Source organism: Anser cygnoides, chromosome 4, assembly GCF_040182565.1.
Source record: "Anser cygnoides isolate HZ-2024a breed goose chromosome 4, Taihu_goose_T2T_genome, whole genome shotgun sequence".
NCBI lineage: Eukaryota > Metazoa > Chordata > Aves > Anseriformes > Anatidae > Anser > Anser cygnoides.
This window is the reverse complement of record NC_089876.1, coordinates 56,546,943-56,568,214: the sequence shown is the minus strand read 5'-3', so window position 1 is coordinate 56,568,214 and position 21,272 is coordinate 56,546,943. Positions and strand designations below refer to the sequence as shown.

General features: G+C 37.5%; 1 protein-coding gene across 1 annotated transcript; it reads left to right on the top strand.

Moving 5' to 3' along the window:
• Positions 1-5,005: 5,005 nt before the first annotated feature.
• Positions 5,006-20,714, top strand: AGA (aspartylglucosaminidase). Its single transcript, XM_048047780.2, has 9 exons — positions 5,006-5,191; positions 6,971-7,124; positions 7,766-7,878; positions 9,812-9,924; positions 10,832-10,943; positions 12,999-13,074; positions 13,908-14,015; positions 16,047-16,180; positions 16,988-20,714. The coding sequence occupies exons 1-9, from the start codon at positions 5,014-5,016 to the stop codon at positions 17,086-17,088; spliced, it is 1,089 nt and encodes a 362-aa protein (XP_047903737.1). The 5' UTR covers positions 5,006-5,013; the 3' UTR covers positions 17,089-20,714.
• Positions 20,715-21,272: the final 558 nt, after the last annotated feature.

Here is a 21,272-nt window from a genome sequence, read left to right as displayed (position 1 = left end):
CAATTTCTGGCACAAAAGTGAACTTAAAAATGTAGTGCTAGCTCATAACTTTGTATTTCTGTGCTTTGTATCTCAGCCATTTCATCTTAAAATATAGTTGGTAAAATGCTATCTAGAGGGTTTTTGTTAGAGATTCTAGTTTGTCAGTCTGAAGCCAAAAAAGATGTATTTCCCACTTAATAACCCCTGTGGTTAGTATCAGAGTCCAGAGGAACTTCCAAAGGACAGTAATTGAATGGTTGTTACATTGCTGAAATAGATTCTCAAAATGACTTTGACCTGATTTGTACACTTCTTCAGTGGTTTAGAAGCACTGCAGAGCCACATATACATTCAGTTCAGACATCACGAAGTAGGAACTAGCTCTTTACCACTACTCAACCCCATTCTTAAAATGTCTTTAAGGTTTTTTAACCATGTTTACGCTGAACGTTACAAGGCTGTGATACCTCAGCAAGCTTTATGTGGATGAACTTAAATATGACACACAGAAGCCAGTGTAAAACCAGGGTAATACGTCAGTATGCACAGACTAACAAAAGAATACATGAAAAGCACAGACCAGCATTAGTGTGTCCAAACAAACAGCTACTACAGAGAAACTAACATGGGTAGAGCACTCTGCATAGACATCACACATTTTTTCTTCTTGAAATCGGGGTTAACACATTGTAAATCACATCCCAAAGCAATTACTTATTACTTTGGGGTGTTCTAACCCTGAAAACACCACAGTACCATGTATATTGGTATGCTCTCTAGTCTTAAATAATTGTAACTCAGTGAGGATCCTGTTTAAAAGTCTTGGTAGATATACTCTAATCACTTGAAATAGATGTAGATGCTGTAAGTTGCTATATTTCTAAAATAATGTTTGTATATATAATACAAGGTTCTAGTTACCTTCCTTTCACCATTGAAAACTTAAAGTATGTTCATTTAAAAATGCCAAGACAACTTTCAGAGTTGGAGGAAGCAAACACTAACTTGCTGTATTTGTCCAACATCTTTATTATTGCCATGGATCACATTTATGAAGACATCATAAAGTTACAAACAGTTGCAATAAAAAAAGCAGTTCCAACAATGTAAAGTGGTCCATTACATGTTCCATATGACAACTTTATTACTGCAGTGGACCAGTACAGCAATTACAAAGAGGGAATATATTACACATAACTTGTTTTGAGACAGAACACTACAACAGGCCAAAATAATACTGTGAGAACATATTATTCTGTAAGACATAATAATTATTTTGTGACTACAAAGTAAGAAAGTAAGCCACTGCAATTTAGCAATCTGATTAAAAACATCGGTAACAAAAGCAGATTTGTCAATGGAGACATGAGTATTAATTGTTGTTTAGTTACCATTAGCATTTGTATTTTTTCTCTTATATATATTAATGCTTATTAACATATTGCCAGGGAGTGCTAAGCTAGGACACACCAGTGCTATATGCTGTACAAACTTAAAATGACAACCCATACCCAAAAGAGCTTAAAGTGTAAGTAAAAGACAACACATAAAACATGGGAAAAGATTGTTGAGAAAGACATGAAAACATGAAAAGAGTATGGGAAGCAGAGATCTTAACAATCCTGCAACTTCAACATTGCATATTTTGACAGACCTCACACTGATGCTGAGTTTTAAGGAGGATTCAGAGGAGGATAACTAAGTAGCTTTGAAAATATTTACAGATAGCTCTTCTCATGCTATGCTTGAGAGAGAGAGCATAAAGGTCTTTCCTAGAAGATTTAATAGGTAGGTGATGGAGATATCCACAATAAATCTTGTCATCCCTTCCAATGTCATTTAGGGAATGAGAGAACATATGTAACATGAGATGAAGCCATGAAAAGCATCAAAAGAGAAACATAGAAAAAAAAAATCTCAAAAACTGAGAACATAATGCTTCCATGAACCTACCCAAAACAGAAAACTACAGCTTAGGGTCATTTAAGAATATATTTTAATTGCAAGCAAGATGGATTCAAAATTCTAGGTGTCAAAAAAAAAACTCACAAGTAAGCTCATCAAACGGTCAATTATTTTTATTAAGAAAATCATTTTCATGCTCATTTTTATGTGTTTATGTTAATATTCAAATATGTAAATAAAAATAAGATAAAAATGTAAACAAATTATGAATATAACTACAGCGCTTAATTAGATTTCAAAGCACACTTATGGAAAATTTGAGACAGCAAAAAGGAGCTAGGCATGCATTTTTGAACAGATGGTGCTAGATAAGGTCACACAGATATAATTGAGATCAGATTTTGGCCACTGTAGGAATAGACACTCTGAGTGAGAGAGGTGAATTTCCTCCTGTGGTTTTCATTAATTACTCAGTGCCCTTCAATCACAGTATTGTCTGTGGTAGATCCTCTCAGTAATCCCTTGTCCATATAAGCCTTTCTCTAGAATATTCTTTCAATATTATACATTTGAAGAAAGATTCTGTTCGTGGAAGTGTTGATTTGCTTTCCTACTGCAGAAACAAAAGCCTACTGGTCTCACCATTTATCTTAGCTACAGGCTGTAAGATATCAGTAAGTATCAGGAGACAAACAGATTAAGGTGCTTTTTTCACCTGATGAAAGAAACAGATGAAGAAACAGAAAAGACCAGCTAATTTTTATGAAAATACAAATGAGTTTTAAATTCAAAGACCAATTTTGAAATACTTTGTATCAGAGACAGAAGGCAAATCAAGAGCCTGGATAGATGCAGCTGAACTGACTTGTAGAACTTGACACATACTGGTTAAATCCTCCTCACCATTTTGCTGTTGATTTTACACAGGATATCTCAGAGCAAAATTTGCTTTTTGAGTCTTTTTCACACCTTACATTAAAGATATATGCTATTAAATAGCATTGTACATAGTAAATATATACATTAGACTATGAATTCATTATTGTGTTTATTTCTAGCAGGAAATCATTCACTTTTGAATGCCAGTTAGAAATAAAATCAACTGAGTTCCTACATTGGCCTCAAAGCATATTGATATGCTCTTTCGAGTCTTACAAAATATTCTCTCCACTGATTTGCAGCTTCAGCCTGCAAATGCATCCACCACAAACAATACTTTTATTTGAATGACACCCATATCAAAGTCTTATTACATCATAATAGTCTATTTTAGATGGTTAAAAGAAAACAATATTTGAAAAATGTCATTAATTTATCAATTTTAAGAACCAGTTTGATTATATTTTCCTTTTCACTTTTTCCTTTTCCTTTTCACTTATTACTAGAATTACTTTCCTGAAAATCTTTTCCTCTGTTTTCCTTTAGTAACATTAAATCGGATTTTTGTTTTGGTTCCTTTCTCCTCCCTAAAAGCTTTACAAAGAAATACGTGACAGAAAGAAGAACAGTAATATCAGAAATAAATCAGCTAACAGTATTTACCTGAGTCAAGGTTTCTCTAGACTACCTGTAGTTTTACTTTGGGGAACCAGCTCAAACCACAGCCGTATTATTACTGAACTCAAACCCAATAGTGTAAGTGTATTTTATTATTTTCTGACTTCTGTAGTAAAGGATAATACATTTGTTTTGTGACTACCATTTAATTCCAATGTCTGTGGATCATTTTGGTATAACAAAAATAATATTGCTTCAGGCTTTTTAAACCAGCTTGGGCACACTTAAAGTTTACGTGTCATGCACAAGGTCCAAGTATCTTCTTACTACAAAGACAAGACCAGATACATTGCTGGTAAAGTGTAAATGAGTTTGGCCTATCAGATGTTGCAAAGGACTAATGGCACTGACCTGAAAAATTAAAAAGCAGTAAAGTAGTCTATTTTATATCTACTTCTTCTGGTAGAAACAGAAACTACTTTTTTTTTTTTTTTTTTTTTTTTAAACATTGCTCAGAAATGACAGCTGGCTGGTGATAAGCAACTGCCTGAATGTCATCAGCCCTTGCACACAAACCAGTGCATCCCACCAACAGCAGGTGGGCCTGCGGAGCTGAGGTCTGTAAGACCACTACGGCAACATGACTGATTTAGGGTGTCTGTAATGCAAGACTTTCTGTAAAGCTGCCCTTGTGAGGCTCCACTTGGAGTACTGCATCCAGGTCTGGAGCCCCCAGCACAAGAAGGATGTTGAACTGGGTCCAGAAGAGTGCCACAAAGATGATCAAGGGGCTGGAGCACCTCTCCTACGTATAAAGGCGGAGAAAGCTGGGGCTATTCAGTCTACAGAAGATAAGTCTCCAGAATGACCTCATTGCAACCTTCCAGTAGTTGAAGGAGACTTATGGAGAGCAACTCTTTGCTCAATCAGATAATGACAGGACGAGGGGGAATGGTTTTAAACTAAAAGAGGGGAGATTTAGATTAGAGGTTAGGAGGAAATTCTTCACTCAGAGAGCAGTGAGGCACTGGAACAGGTTGCCCAGAGAGTTTGTGGATGCCCCATCACTGGAGGTGTTCAAGGCCAGGCTGGATGGGGCCCTGGACAACCTGATCTAGTGGGTGGCATCCCTGCCTATGGCAGGGGGGTTAGAAGTAGTTAATCTTTGAGGACCCTTCCAACCCAAGCCATTCTATGATTCTATGATTATAAACTATTCCATGAACTATTTGCCACAGTAGATCCACAGAAAATTCTGTGCCACAAGATGCTTTTGACAAAAAGCATACAAGTTAACAAGAAGGCATGTAAAAGAGATTCATGTGGACCTCTGAGCACACACAGAGATTGCATTTTATTCAAAAGCTGGATGAGGAACACGCTTTATCTCAATCTCTTGAGCCCACCAGCACACTGCCCCCACAGCCCGGCCGCCGCCGGACCAGCCGCGGTCCCTTCTGGATGATACCTGCGGCTCTTCCTAGCCGCAGACACACTCCCGACGTGCCGATGGCGTGCCCAGCCATTTCAGGGAACCTCCACAAGCCGGCAGCCCCCTCCCTCCACTGCGGCAGGGCGGTAAGCGCATGCACCGCCTCATCTCCCTCCTCCGTGGCGTCTGAAGCGCCCATGGGGCGGAGCGAAGCCATGGCGGCGGCAGCGGGAGGCGACGGGGCCGGGCGGCGGGCGGTGGTGGTAGAGCTACTGCTCGTTGTGCTGCAGCTGGCGGGCTCGTGTGGGGCGGGCACCACCGCTGCCCTGCCTGTAGTCATCAACACCTGGGCGTTTAGGAAGGCCACAGAGACAGGTGCCCCGGCGGGGGGCAGCGCTGCGCTGTGCGGGGTAGTGGCGGCTGCTGGGTGCTGTCCCTGCTGTTCCCTCCACGCTGAGGGGCTGGTGGGGCTCTAGGGGGGCTTCGGGTGCTTTAAATCAAAAAAACGCGGGGTGAGCTGTGAGCATGCGGCCATTAAATGGCTGAAGGGCCCGGCTCCTTCCCTTTCCCGTCAAGGGTCAGAGCGATCCGGAAGGGGAGCTGTAAAATGTCGTCCTCTCGGGCGGGGCTCGGCCCCGGGCCTGGTGTCGCGGCGCCCGGGGGAAGAGGCCGAGCAGCGGGGCTTTGAGTGCTTCCGCCGCTGAGCCCTGAGACCCTGCCAGCGAGCGGTGTGCTGGTCAAGGTTGGGAAAAAGCGTAATAAAAAAATAAAAAAAACAGGGAGAGCAAGCTGTGGAAAAGCTAGATTAAAAACGTCGCTGATATGGTGATTTCTGCTCCTGTGGTGGTTAGCAATAGTGATTTGTTGTTAATGGTGTCCTTCTGAGATTCGTTCCTTCCCCCTCCCACCCCCCCCTAAGATTTAGGTGGTTCTGAATATTATATTTTTCAGAGCTTGTTGTTGTTTTATGATGTGTTATTAACGGTCAAAGTGGGTTTACCTATGGCAATGCTGCCAGCGTAAATTAGTTGTGGATAGTGATTTAAAAAGGTTTATAGGTTATTTTAGCATAGTTGGGTTGTAAATACTTCATTAGGGAAGTCTTGGTAGTGAAGCGGGTTACCTGTAGAGGCTTGTATAGGTCGCAGCTGAAATACTGTCTTGAAAACTGCAAGGCCTTTGTGCTGCAGGTTTTGAAAGAACATGTTAAGACTGCTTACAGTAATAATTGTAATAGGAATTGCATGCAGTGTTGGTGAAGATGGGACTTCCTGAGACGGCTGAGACAGGGTAATAGTTCACCTCTGCCAAAAGGAGTGGAGCTGCGTCCCTCTGCTGGGTCTGGCAGATGTCAGAACACCAGTGTCAGCACAAGGAGGAGGAGGCAGGATTGCAGCTGTCAATGGCAGCAAGCTCAGGCATCTAGGAAAATCTTGCCTCAGGTCCAGCCTTGTGAAATATTTCACGTGTGTAAAGCCTTCAGGCCCGCTTTGGTTAAGTCATGTACATTTGGCACATCCGTAATGTCTTACAAAACTACACAATGAGCTAGATGGTAAGGAACAGAAGACTAAGAACTGAGCAGAATATTTCTTACATAATTTTTTCAGTTTCTTTTTGTTCTTATGAAGTTACTGATGTAGGTTTAGATCTTTAAGATCTCTCAGTTTTAGATCTTTCTATTCTGCAGCTGGACACTTAGTACTCTTATGGGAATCTTTTGAGGGTTGCTTGTTACAACTTTTTTATTTTTTATTTTCAGAGAAAAGTTTTACTTAGCCTGCTTTACCTTCTTATGCCCACAAAAGGCTTTTAATAGACAGTGTTAAAGTACCTTTTGGTACTGGGAGGAGGAGGTTATTTAATATATAAATGTTGTTTTCTTTGTTAGTAAATAATAGTTTCCCAGTCAGAAAAATAAAAATAAAATAAAAAAAAAAAACGCAGAAACATTGATTAAGTATGCAAGGAAAAGAGTATTTAGAAAAGTAATTCTTTACATTCTTTTGAATATGCTCATGTTTTGACTTTATTTCACCTATAAATAACGTGTGTTTTTTTTTTTAATCCACTTATAGTGCATCATCAATGTTCATAAAGTGGTAATGGAGTCCGTTTTCACTGGTGACTTTTAATTATTTGTGTTGATTACAGCGTGGCGAGTATTACAGTTGGGTGGTTCTGAGCTGGATGCAGTTGAGAAAGGTTGTGGTCAGTGTGAGATTGACCAATGTGATGGGAGTGTGGGATATGGAGGAAGCCCAGATGAAAGTGGAGAAACAACACTGGACGCAATGATTATGGATGGGTAAGAAGACTGTGTGGAGAAAAGAACGATCCCTGTAATTTTTAGCATACTTTATTGTCAAATTTGTTACAGAGATCTTGTTGGCTTAAGGCTGACTATGGACAAGTTATTTGTTAATACTTGTGGAACTAGGAACCGTGCTTACTTAAGTGGTGGAAGAGTAACTAAATATGTTTATTATTGACTTTTCACATGTAGTGCAGTAATTCAGCTCTAGATATAGCAGCTGCAGAGCACAGTGTTTGTAGTATTGTAAGCTTTCCCTTTAGATGTGTTCCGTGAAATATTTCATTTCTGTAGCAATTGTCTTCTGTACTTCATTTGCTATTTAAAGCTGTCTGCTTGAAAATAATTGCAAGTAGTTCATGTTAAGAGCTTATGTAGCAAGGTAATTGCTCAAAAATATTATTCTGGATGGAGTTACTGTTACTTGAGCAACATGCCCAAGCTGTGCAAGGAAACAATATATGTATAACATTTTTCCCTACTAGTGTGATGGCACCTGCCTATGGCATAAACAATTAAAGCAGTACATTAAAGCAGCAGACTTGCAAACTTAGATGAGAACAGATTTTGTCTAATAAATGTTGTACAAATATTCTTGTATTTTCTAATAAGTTCTAAATATTTCTTGTTTCCAGGAACACTATGGAAGTTGGGGCAGTTGCAGATCTCAGACGAGTCAAAAATGCAATCGGTGTAGCGCGAAAGGTCATTGAGCACACTAAGCATACGTTATTAGTGGGAGAGTCAGGTAATTTTATTCTTTTTACTATTTCCAAGTCTTAGACTCTTTTGCTTTAACTAAATCTGTCATTCATTAACGGTGGTAATATGGGTGGAGGGATTCCCTGACAATCAAGTGAATCTAGTCAAATAAATCAGAAGTGTTTACTATATTATTATATGTGTATGAATTAGGTTTTATTCCATTATTTCCACATGAAAAGATAAAATATAGTCTTGCGGTCTTTCCACCAATTTAACTGCAAATATAAACTTGTAATTCCAAGGCTTTGCTAATAACGCTGATAACAGATATTAAAAATTATTTGATGCAAGATACTATAGTAAGCTGAAGCTGTTAAATGCAAATATTTCATTTAAAAGCATGGAGTAACTTTGTCTAAAGAAAGACAGAATTAAGATGCTACAATTATGTGCCTAATATATACTAAAACAGTAATACAATTACTGTATTTCACAGTTTTTAAAATATTAATGAAGACTTTGATGTAGAAGATCACATTGGAGCTGTTCTCATAGGTGCCATAAAAAAGCAATAGCAAACTTGAGGAATGATTGAGCTTTTACAATGTAATCTGTTGCTGTTAGAATAATACTAATTTCAAAAGAGATGTACATTTCAGGAAGGTATACAAGTTAGGTTAGTTGACTCACCATTAATAATTTTTGAAATGTATACTGACATAGAACCAAGTCTGGTGAGTTGCATTCAGTGCAGAATAATTACGGGGCGGGAGGGATATTTTGGTTTTCATCTGCTGAGAAATTTGTAGGTCTGTCCCCAGTAGATGAGAAAGTTTCATAATCACGTTGTGTCTGACCTTTTCCCTTTTTGTCCTAGCAATACTTAGACCAATATCCAAGTAAAAAAAGTTCAGAGAGTAAAAACGAACAGATCTGCTTCCTGGAATATAAACAAGGCTTCCAAAGTTGTGGTTGCGCATGTTTGCCAGTCATCCTTTCACAATTTTATCTCAAAAAAAATCTGCTTTTTCAGAAATGGGAACATAAGTATGCTTCATTGAAGATGTCAGTTTACCTTCACTCTGAGTGCAGAGACTTTAATTGTGTCTGTTTTTAGGAAAAACACAGAAAAGCTGTCCAGAAATAATTGAAGGCTTTTCTTAATGTTTGGACTGGAGAAGCCTGTTCAGATCTGTGTTGAAGTGATGTTATTTGTCTATCAAGGATTGGTAATATAAATTGTTGAAGTATCTGAATCTAGCAACAGTATCTGTTACTAAGTGACATCAAAGGTATATACAAATAAAAGATGAGAGAACAGTTGATCTTTTGTTTTCATATCCCTTCCCTAATTGTAACAGCCTTTTTTTTTTTTTTCTTAAAAAAGAATTGCAACATTGTTCCATTACCTGTGTTGGTATTTGTTTTGCTCCCTTGTTACTTACTGTATTAATTTTCAAAACAAGAGAGCAGTCAATTTTAAAGCTGCAAGGAAGAAGTGTAATACATTTTAAGCTGCTCAGTGGATTTCTACACATATCAGTTTTAGTAGCAAATATTGTGCCACTGTCTATTGCTCATATTTCATAAAAGACTAGCTTTTTAAGTAAATACAGTATTTGTTTTCATTTGATTATTTCTTTCACACACACAGCTCAGGCTACTCGTGTTCCACATTATTTGGGTTGATTTTTTTTTCAAAGTTGAATTGTTCTCTCTTTAAGTGCTGAAACTTATACCCGTTAACTAGCTGTAGTGAATTGAGGAAATTTGATCTTCACCAGTGAAGGGAGAATTTGTTATTGCAGTAATACCTCACTAGAATGGCTGGTATCGTTCTACAAAGAAATACTTCTCATTCCCAAAGAGGATGTAGAATTTCTTGAATTGTAGATAACATTACATGGATGCATTATCATGAAATATATAAAAACACGAATAAAATAATGGTTTTGTTTTTGCTGTTGTTTTTAAAGCCTCCCTGTTTGCTGTACGCATGGGGTTTCCATATGAAGATTTAACTACCCCAAAATCTCTTTCGATGTATTCAAAGTGGCTTAATCAAAGCTGTCAGCCAAACTACTGGAAGGTACAGTGCAATGGTTGTGGTGAAGGGGGGAGGTTTAGAAAGCCATTGATGCAATGCTGTGTCTTTTTCAGCTTATATTGAAGTTTTGCTTTGCAAGTGAGGAAGTGTTGCAATTGTTCTGCCTAATGTGCAGAACAAACCTGGTAGACTCGGGAAGAGTATGTGACTAGCTCTTGCTTCTTAAATCTTACTGTTTTTGAACATTCTGCAATAGTGTTTTGGTACAGGATTTTTTTTAGGTCTAAATTTGGGCAGAATTTCTCAGATTAAACAAAGCAGTGAGTGTATTTTTTGATGCAACTATAAATTTCTGAAATGGATTTTTACAGTAGTAATTAATGTTGTTAAATAGTTAGAGTGGCTTTAAGTAGAACTGTGAACACGTTGGATTAGTTCAGTTATCCGTGTAAACTTGCCTGTTGTGGTGGGTTTGGTTTTGGTATAGGTGTTGCGGGTTTGCATGTTTGTACATTGTCTCCATTGCTTCTTGCATCTAAAATGCTGTATTGCTGAGCCATGTTAATTCAATATGTATTCTCCTTTTCAACTGGGGAAAGTATGTTGACGTATTATCTTGACTTGACATTATTAAAAAAGACTCAATTCATCCTTTTTTAAGCTTGAAAGTTTTCTCCATTTTGCTGAAGAATGAACACTTTTGATCAGTCTGTTAAGCAAAAGAGAATCTTTAATTTGATGAACATAACTGTGTATTAGGAAAACCTTCTTACCATGTAATGCCAGAAGTCAATCTATGTTCTTTAAACAAAATATTTGTAGGATATTGGTATTATAATTTAAGTATTGGGCATGTGATACTTATGTAGTAGTTCATAGGTATTGAGTGTAACATTTACAGGTTTATCTGTAATGAAGCAAAAGATATTATTCATCCATATAATTACAGAATGTGGTACCAGATTCTTCAAAATCATGTGGACCATATAAACGACTTGAAAAGGTTACTTGTGAAAAATGGACCATCTCACAAAGAAGCGTTCATAATCATGATACTATTGGTAACAACATTTGGTAATTCTAAACCTATCTCTTTCTCATTCCTCTATCAAGTCATTTTGAGTTGAAAACAAAGTATTTGATATCAAAAACTTATTTCATAATATTTTGTTCCTGTTTATAGTAATTTCAAGATTGTCTAACTTATGTGTTAGGATCAAGTGCCTAAAAGTAGGAGTTTTTTCCCACTGCAGTTGCTGCATGGTCACTTGCTTCATCTTTTGACCTCAGCTACTTGTTTGTTGCCTTATTACTACTCCCTCAGCTACCTTGGCACAATCGGCTGGGCAGATATAGATGCTTAGAAAACTGATCGAGGTTAAAAATAACTATTTTTATTCTGATTATAGTTAACTTAGGTCAAGTTTCCTATATAGCTGTCAGACCAATTTAAAAGGCTTTGCCAGAGGTGGAAGAAGTGAGTAAATAGTCGTGTTGCCAAAAGCAGTGTTTGTCAAATTGTCCTTAAACTTACAAAATAAGGCTTACTTTCATTTTTGTTCTATTCTGGCTTTTGGCTAAATCAATGCATTTCTACAGGAACTGCTATCTTTAAAACAGGTTATCAGTAGTAGTCCCAAAGACTTCTAAGAGCTTACTGACTGAGGACTTTTAATTGCTAAGCTGATCAGCTGATTAACAAGCAGACCTGACAAAGACAGCAACTGTTAAGGGAGTAGAATGGAAACTGGAACAGTTAATGTTCGTATCTTTCAAAGCTTTATACTTTGCAGTCTTGAAACTTAGACTTTTTGTTTTAAGCTGGATTTTCCTCAGCAATTCAGAACTCTCTGCCTGACAGTATTTGCAACACAAAGAGTTAACAAGTCACTTCATGGGGGAATCTTTGTTGTTTACTTCCAGTCCACCCTACTCACAACAAATCAATGTTCTCTGAAAGTCAGGCAACCTACCAAATTCTGAAGCTAGTAGGTAGCTTTATTTACTGGTATAGTCTTTAACATGTTCTCAAAAGCTCTAAAATTGTGGAGCGTCAGGTTGAGAGGGGAGTCTGATAGATCATGTCCTGAACTGTATTTATCATTAAGTAGTCCTAAGCTGTTCTGTAGTAAATGTTGGCGCTTATATTTGTACTTCAAGCTCTCTCACCCCATTGTTTGCTTTCTATATGAAATGTCTCCTTGACATTTTGAGAAGAGTCTTCATTCAGGATGCATTTATGAAGTTGTTAGGAACTGATGCCCTTACAGTCTTCTTTTAGATGGTAATGGTGGCCATAGACTCAGTGCCTCTATACTTTCCAATTTCACTGATCAGAGAACTTTTCTATGAGAAAGAGATAGTGGCCTTGTGAAAACAGAGAACCAGAATTCAACTGTTAGAATTCTGCTTCTTGGCTCTCGCTTTGTACTGAAGCTGATGCCAACAACAATTTTTGCCCTCTCTTAAAGAGGTGAAGTCTCACCTCATGGAAAAGCAGTGGATCTGAAATAATGTTCTAAGTGTCAATGTAAGCTACTGTAATATGAGGCAATGACTTCCACATCAGTACAAAATTAGCAAGGAATAGGCTAGTCCACACATTTGACTACCTGTTGTGTAATTCTGGTTTCTTTGGTAGGCTGTATTTCACTTCTGCCAAACAAACAAACTGCCAAACTCTTCATTTTCTGACTTGATTTCTACTCCCCCTCCACACCCCCTGCCCCAAAATCAAATACTATATATAGAATTCCCAAACTTTGTTCTGATGGTACTGGTGCACAATATGGTGACACTACGTCCTGGTTCTCTACCAAGTAACATAGGTGTATGTTAAGAGGCAGTGGCTGCTTGGACAGCACTAATGTGCAGGTCTGAATGGTGTGTCAGTCACTGATGTAGATTCCTTTTGGTCTCCTGTAGTACATCCCAAAAGATTCCAAATCTGTTTTTACAAAGAACTTCTTTAAGAGTGTGATTTTTCTGTTTTTCAGCATATCAGCAATTTAAATAGTCTGGATATCATGGTTCTGTTTAATGAAAACCATAGTGCCAATTTAACAATTTTGTCAGAAGTGTTTATGAGCATGTTTCATCCCTGTTGAAAATTTTAGGTATGGTTGTAATTGGTGGGAATGGAACCGTTGCTTCTGGGACATCTACTAATGGTGGAGTCCACAAAATTCCAGGGTTAGTATCTGGTTTTACAAAAAAAAAGGCTTTTTTTCTGTTTTCATTTCCTATGTTAAGCTTACGTAAACGTTAAACAGTGTATCTTAGAGGGTGAGGATCACAAAATGGCCTTGGTTATTTCTGGGCTGCCATAAATCTGATACTAAGAAACTGTTGTAGTTTCTGTTTGTAGTTGTAGGATGATTTGGGTTTATTTGCGGGAATGGTTGCTTTTCAGCTGGCTTAATTCAATGTACAGACAGACAAAAAAAATGGCACATTTGTGAGGTAAATTATAAGGCAAGGCACCAGAGACAAGTGAGCATTTTGGAAAGGTGCACAGTCTCCAAAGAAGTGTACATAGAATCAGAGCCCCAGGCCTATATTTTGTCTTTTTTTGTTTGTTTTTCTCTGCAGTTAGGAATTTTGTCTGTCAACTAATTCAGACAATTTCTGCATTTAGCAAGAGTTACTGAACACAATAATGTCCCCATCTGCTTACTGTTGCCCACTGGCTAAACCTTACTGCCCTAGCTATAGTCAGTATAATAACAAAGAGAAGCACAATGAAGGTGGGATTAAGCCTTACATCAGTCAGGTTATCACAGACCAGTTCTGATTACCGTAGAGTGACCTTTTTACCTGTTCTGTTCTTTTGTGGGTTTAGCACTAACCCAGCTGGAGGTGGTAAGGCTGCCAAAGTTAGAAGTGTGCCCAAGTTGTAAGAACTTGCTGATATTGGGTCAAGAGCTATTATATTAATGCAATCTCACTGGCATTAGTAAATAAAGTTTTCTATAGTTTTCAGTTTTCTTCTATAGAATTACTTTTTTCTTCATTGTTCACTACAGCCGTGTAGGAGACTCTCCAATAGCAGGAGCAGGATCATATGCTGATAGTACAGCTGGAGGAGCTGCAGCCACTGGGGATGGTGACATCACGATGCGCTTCTTACCCAGGTTTGTCCTTAGTGCAGACTTTGCTAACTTTCTCTAGCAAAATTGAACTCGGCAAATGAAGTAATTGATTGAAAGACGATCTGACTTCCTGGTGGTTGAAGTGGGAGAGGAAGGAATAGAAGGGAAACAAACAGTAGCAAAATCAAGTCATCATTACAGCCTGTCTTAAAAGAAGTGACTGCTTAAATACCTTAATGAGAGATCCCATTAATACTGCCAAGCTGAGAGCAAACAGACAGCAATAATGAGTATATTACCAATGTGCATGCTCTTTAACAGAAGAGTCACTGTAACAATCTTAATGTAATTGGTATCTAATTTGAAACTGAAAGAGATGTTTTAGTGCTGTCATTGCGGTTGTATAAACTGTAAAATGTGTCTGTTTTCATCACTGGGTCTTGACTGTCATTCTTGTGGGTCAGTCTCAAAACAAATGCTTTATGGAAGTCTATGCTGTACATAATGAGCACTGATGCTTGAAGGAATCTAAAGTAGTGGTCTTCACATTACTCAAGTACTTCTTTTAAAACTCTGGTAGTTATGAATGCCTGCTAGCAGATGTGTATATATAAAAGTTACAATCCTTAATGAGTGTGAAGCTATTCCAGACCAGTCCTGAAATAAAAGGCAACTGACAACTTCGTGAATTATTCCGAGGAATTGGGTACTGGCACTAGTAGCAAGTTGGGTTCCACTATGAAGTTAATTGGTAAAAACTTATATTGCTGTTTAGCAGCCTGAAGGATTTGGTTGTAATGCATTTTGTTTGCACCGGCTGGTTCTACAAAACAATTTAGAATAGATGGTTGATCACAGGTTACTTGTAGATCAGACATTTTTAATTCCATACTATTTAGATATTCTCAAATGGAAAAAAAAAAAAAAAGGGAGCATTCTCAAAAAAATAAATTGACCTGCCAGAAGTCTGGGAACTGCCAATTAAAGGGCAAAATTGCTAATGTTTTCTGACCACCTTTTTTGGAATAGTAACATCTTAGCTCAGTTTTTGATTACTGGAGAAGATGACCCTATGAAATACAGCTTTATATTCAGATAGAAAGGTTCAAGTTATCTACATATAACTGATCAGTATGAAAAATCAAGGGTAATAGGGTGTCAGAAAATGCAAGGAAAATTCTGAGTCACTTTGATAACATCATAGTTAATGCTATCTGTAGATGAGTGTTAGTGTAACAAGTTGAGGTCTTTATGTATCTTTCATCAAAACAAAACATGGTTTGCTTTTAACTAAATTATGCATTGTCTTTTAATCTTCTGTTTCTGAAAGTAAATGACAACAAACGGTTGCTTGTTTGTTTGTTTTTCCTTCCGAGGATATTTTGGAAATGCAAGTGATCTATCTCAAACATTGCATATGTTGTTTTTCTAATGATACTGTAAAGTCATTTCGGTTGTTTTGCATTTAGAGTAAGATTTTTTTAAAAAAAACATCCTGCAAAATTTTTTAAAGTGGCTTAAAGTCATGATCAAAACATATGTTCATATTTATGAAACAAATTTTGTTAACTTTGATTTTTTCTGAAACTTGTATTTTTTTCTGAAATATATATATTTTTAATGCTTCCTAGAATCAATAGTAGGAGTGTAATTTTGGAGGTCAATTTTCTTAAAATTTAATAAGTTTAAAAACTACCTTGATATATGTCTTCATGAAAACCATTAACAAATTCTAATGTCAAACTTAGTCATTCAGTGACAAAGCCAGTGACTCTTCAGCTGCTTCTTTGCAGTTGTTTAACTGATGTGTGGTTTAGCCTCTTCTGCAAATGATCAGTTACTCAATTGCCTTAGAATTGTTGATGACATAGATGACATCTTGCAGTCCCTTTTAGTGCTGCTTCTAATTACATTTTAGGTAGAATTGAATAATAATTTCCAATATGAAGTTTGGCTAAAGGTTGTGTATTGTGTTTCCATTGCTCAAAGAAATCTTGATCTCAATGCAATATGTAACCGAAGTATGGCTAACTGGGTGTGGGAATGTGTCTGTTTTCATTTGTTTGCTTTTAGCTATCAAGCTGTAGAGTATATGAGGATGGGAATGGACCCAACAGTAGCCTGTCAGAAAGTTATTTCCAGAATCCAGAAGTATGCTCCAGAGTTCTTTGGTGCTGTTATATGTGCCAATACAACCGGAAGTTATGGTATGTATTTGCTCAACAGGCCAATTTTGTTGACCCTAGCTAGCTAGGTCACAGAAATAAAACATGAAGGTGGACTTCATAGCACCAGTCTTTAATTATTTATTCAGTACAACAGTATGGCAATTCATAATATCAAGTGGTGGTTATCAGGGCAACTGTTGTAGTGTGGAATGAAGATATTTTAATTTTTCGTCTGCATTTGAACGTCTTAAACTTCCACAAAATTTATGTAAACCTTTGTAAATACTTTTGTTTTTTACTACCTTTACGTGTTCTCCTGGATTGTGTATGATTAACGTGGAAGGTTTTTTTAAATATAAATGCTTATGCTTCCCCTAGATATAGCATAAGGCAGGGAGAATGTGTCTGGTAAGTATAGCTTCAAAGCAGTTCGTGATCAGTCATTGTGCCAGGCATCTCATTTGCGAACTCTCAGATCAGTAGCAAATACAATTTGCTAATCAACAGCTTATTTAGTTAGACTGCTTATTGCCCTTCTTTGATCTTTTATTTTGTATAGTTCTGTGTTTTAAGAGATTAGAGTTGGAGGAACTCATTAAGTTAATCAGGATTGAAATAGAGAGATTTTCGTAATTTATGGTACTGTTTTCAGTTATACAGTAGTCAGTAGCACTGTGTTTTTACTTTAAAAATAAATACTTTCAAGATGTCTTGGGTTAAACAGATTCTATAAGAATAATTACAACATGGTAGCAGTAGTAACTACATCTTTAGGTGATAAAGCACACTAACAAAGGCACTAATCCTAAATGTAGCGAGTTACACTTTTTTTTCTTTCTTTCCTAGGTGCTGCATGTAATAAAATTCCAGGATTCACTCAGTTTCACTTCATGGTTTATAGCCCTTTGCTAAGTCAGGCAGCTGAGCAAGTAGTAGATTGCATTTAATTTCTTTTGCCTTATTGACATCTAAACTTAGAGGGGGAGAGTGCTAAGGTTCTGCAGGTGTTACTTTTAAAATTTTTTTTCACTGTTCCATAATAATATGAACAAGTACAAAGATGTTGATGTTGAAGATATTACTTCACTGTTTTTATTGTGTTCTGCTTTATTATAGCTCTGTGTAGTGCTGCTAAGCTTAATCTGTAGCTTTCGATCCTAATTTGTAAATTGATTCTAAATTATTGTAAACAGGTACTTTAATCTAGGGCAAGATTTTTGAAAATGGATTCTGCAGTGTATCAGGAAACTGGATATGGTTGCAAAATTAGTTAGTGCTGATACTTTCAGTTAACATAAGGGATTCGTCTCTGTTTAAAAACTGATGTCTAAGTGAAATGGATGAAAAGTGACCTCTGTAGTGAGGCATATCAATAAGACAGGAATTTAGTGCACATTACCTCACATCCCAACTCAATTCTTAAACTTTTGCAAACTCAACAAACTGGAGAGCTGAATACCACTAAAAGTTATCAAGTAATACTTCGGAGTAATGCCAAGTTTCACCTGCTCTTTTGGGGTAGTAGAACTTTGTCTAACAGCTCTTCTAGTCTGTTTTCTAAAGAGCTAAATAATCAAAGGGTATGGATAATAGCTATTGAACTGGACCTTCACTTTGCCAATTAAAAGCAAGTTTTTGGCAGAAATCTGGAATAAAGGGCAGGAGGGAGGAAGGCCTCTGTCTCTACAAGTCTGGGTGCAAGGTGCTGCAGTTGGGTCAGGGCAATCCCAGACATAAGTACAGACTGGGAGAAGATCTCACTGAGAGCAGCCCTGCAGAGAAGGACTTGGGGGTTCTGGTGGATGAAAAGCTCAACATGAGCCAGCAGTGCGTGCTTGCAGCACAGAAGACCAACTGCATCCTGGGCTGCATCAACAGAGGAGTTGCCAGCAGGGCGAGGAAGGTGATTGTCCCCCTCTGCTCTGTCCTTGTGAGGCCCCACCTGGAGTGCTGCATCCAGGTCTGGGGCCCCCAGTACAAGAAGGATGTGGGGCTGTTAGAGTAGATCCAGAGGAGCGCCATAAAGTTTATCAGAGGGCTGGAGCACTCCTCCTACGAAGAAGGGCTGAGAGCTGTGGCTGTTCATCCTGCAGAAGAGAAGGTTCAGGGGTGACGTAATTCCAGATTTTCAATATTTAAATGGGACATAAAAAATGATGGAGAGCAACTTTTTTCTAAGTCAGACAATGACAGGACAAACGGGAATGATTTAAAACTAAGAGGGAAGATTTAGATTAGAGGTTAGGAGGAAATTCTTCGCTCAGAGCGCAATGAAGCACTGGAATAGGTTGCCCAGAGAAGTTGTGGGTGGCCCATCCCTGGAGGTGTTCAAGGCCGCGTTGGATGAGGCGCTGGGCAACCTGATCTAGTGGGTGGCGTCCCTGCCTATGGCAGGGGGTTGAAACTGGGTGATCTCTAAGGTCCCTTCCAACCCAAAGCTATTTTGTGATTCTACAAGGGAGACTTATTTTGAGAATGTTTGTCTTTTTAAGATTTACTCCTGGTTTTCTTTTCTCTTGAAAAGAAAATTACATGCAAATGCTAGCAAGTAAGGAAAGGGTATTGAAGAGTAGCAGAAAACATTTCAAACTCTTAATTAAGAGATTGACAAGCAAGAGAGAACTTGTGTCACAACAGCTGAGAATGCCTTTGGATGGAGTCACATCCCCACGTACATCTCTGTTATTTTAGTACAGGCTTTCAAGGAGTATTATGTTTATTGTAATGGGAAGTTAGATTTCCTGTAGTGTAAAATAAATTACAAATCTTAATCACAGTGATTTGCTTGTCATGGATGTGCCATGTGCTTGCCCTTTCCTATAGTATATTATCACTGAAAAGGTGCAGTTGCTTACTTAAAGCGTGACAGTTATCCATAGCTAACAAAGCTGCGTTTGTCACTTTCCTTCTATGTCTGGAGATAACAGGCTTCATTTATTGTAGTACTTCAGCATCTTGAGGATTGTTTTATAGATGTTTAATGGTCTGTCTGAACTTTTCTTAACGTGGTGGCTTGCTGATCAGTTGTCTGAATCTTTACTAAACTTGAGATTGGTAGGAAAAATTAAAGAGGAGGAAAAAAGGCAAAATGTTTACACCTTGTCATAAACACTTTTATTCAAGTAGACAAAGAATAATTAAAATCTTTGGGTAATAAAAGCACACTTTACTGTATCTTATATAAGTAAGATTGTTTGGATGCTTGTGTACCATGTCTTAGAATGATCATTGCCTTATGTTCCAAGTTGGTCTGTGTAAGAGCTAGAGAAAAAACCACACAACGTTCAAATGACAATAGTCATCTTCAACGGCCTGCTGTTGAACTTCATCAACAAGGTCATTTATTTGGAGGATTCACTTTTGTTACTGGATCTTTGGCTCCTCTCTCTCCTAGCATAGTGTTCGCTGTAGGTAGGCCACACCAAGCTTTTCTCAAAGGAGCTCTTACAGTGTATATCTGAAGTGGCTTATGGTGTTTTCTACCTGTCATACCTACAACCCTTCTGCTATGGCTGCTGTATCTTCAGATGGATTGAATGGAACAGCATCTGTACTTGTAAATTCAGGCAGTCAGATACAAACAGATCAATAAAATCTCAGTGATTGCTACTTGGAAGATAGTGTTGTAGATTGTGAACACAGGAGGTTAAGTCCTGGCAGCTGAGTGATAATGTCTCGGACTACTGCAGCTGAATGCAGAAGGATTCATTCGCAAGAGTGCTTTGGAACATCCTTCTAGTGTGCTTATGCCACTGTATGCTAGCTAGCATATACAGCTAAAGGCTATGACTGCACATACTAAAAGATGAGTGCTCTATAAAAATGTATTTGAAGTCACTAAATTAGAATTCTAACTTACTGTAGAGTCAGCTCATCTACAGCTGAGAATAAAATTATGCGTCTCCATGAGATGTACATATTAACACACGTGTTTCAATAATGTAGGTTGTTTTTGTCTTGCTGAATTAATTCTAAATGAAGCAGTTTGTGTGAATTATTTAAATATGTTGTTAATTTGACAGTATACTTAAATTATCAATGTACTGTTCTGATGTTAATGGACAATCTCTTCCAACTTGGATATTCTATGATTATTTTTTAGAAGTTTTTAATAGTAGTGCTGTTCTCTTACACTTACTAGACGCGTGATTTTTCCTTTTCTAAGAAAGGTTTTATATATGCAAACACTTGACAAAAGTAGGCAAAAACTCTGACAGTTTCTGCTGTGGTTGCAAAAAATAAAATTTTAAATAAAAACCCATGAAATCAGAAAGTTTTTTTACACTTCTGACTTACTACAAAATACAGGAAAAAAAATACACAGAATATGAGATTTACAGGTTGGTAGAGTTGAATGCATCCTCTCTGTAAAGGTTTTTGTTTTTGTTTTTTGAATCCTGCTATAAGTACCTTTGCATCTAACTAATTTCTGTTTCTAAAATTTCTTATGGAATATTTAATGTAGACAAATAAAGAATCTCTTAGCTGTACGGTCTGGCTCATAAATTTGTGACATGTTTTTCCATGGCACTGAATTTTTCATTAATAAAAAACTCTGTATGAACTCTGACAATGTTTTGTATGCCTTTATTGAAGAAAACTTGTCATTTCACTGTAGATTGCCATTGAAATGCTTCCTTTCATCTGGAACTGCCTCAATAGGGCGATACACAGATTTTCAAAGACATCAAGGTTGGACTTTGAAATAAAAATTACAAATAATATTATATAAATCGGAGTGAATCTTTTATCTCTTCAAGGGGAAGAAACTACAGTGGTGCTGATTGCTTTTTAACTGAGAAATTTTCCTATTAGCAGTTGTTTGGCTTTTGCTACTGAATGACTGCTGTGACTGTTTAGCAACCTTGTTTATCCTCCTTTTGAAACAATAGGTGCAGGATTTCGGTGCAAATAACTGTAGTCTGTGACAGGGGGGAACATCAGTGAAAAAGTTAAGTTTACTCTAGCTGTAGTATAGAAGCGATGCGTTACACAGTAAGCATTGAACTACAAATGTTCTCACTAGTGGGCCTGTTCATTTCCTCCACATAAGTTCTGTTAAGTTTACAGGGAAACAACATTACTGAAATGACCACGGAGATGTGGCAGAATCTCAAGATTTTATATATGA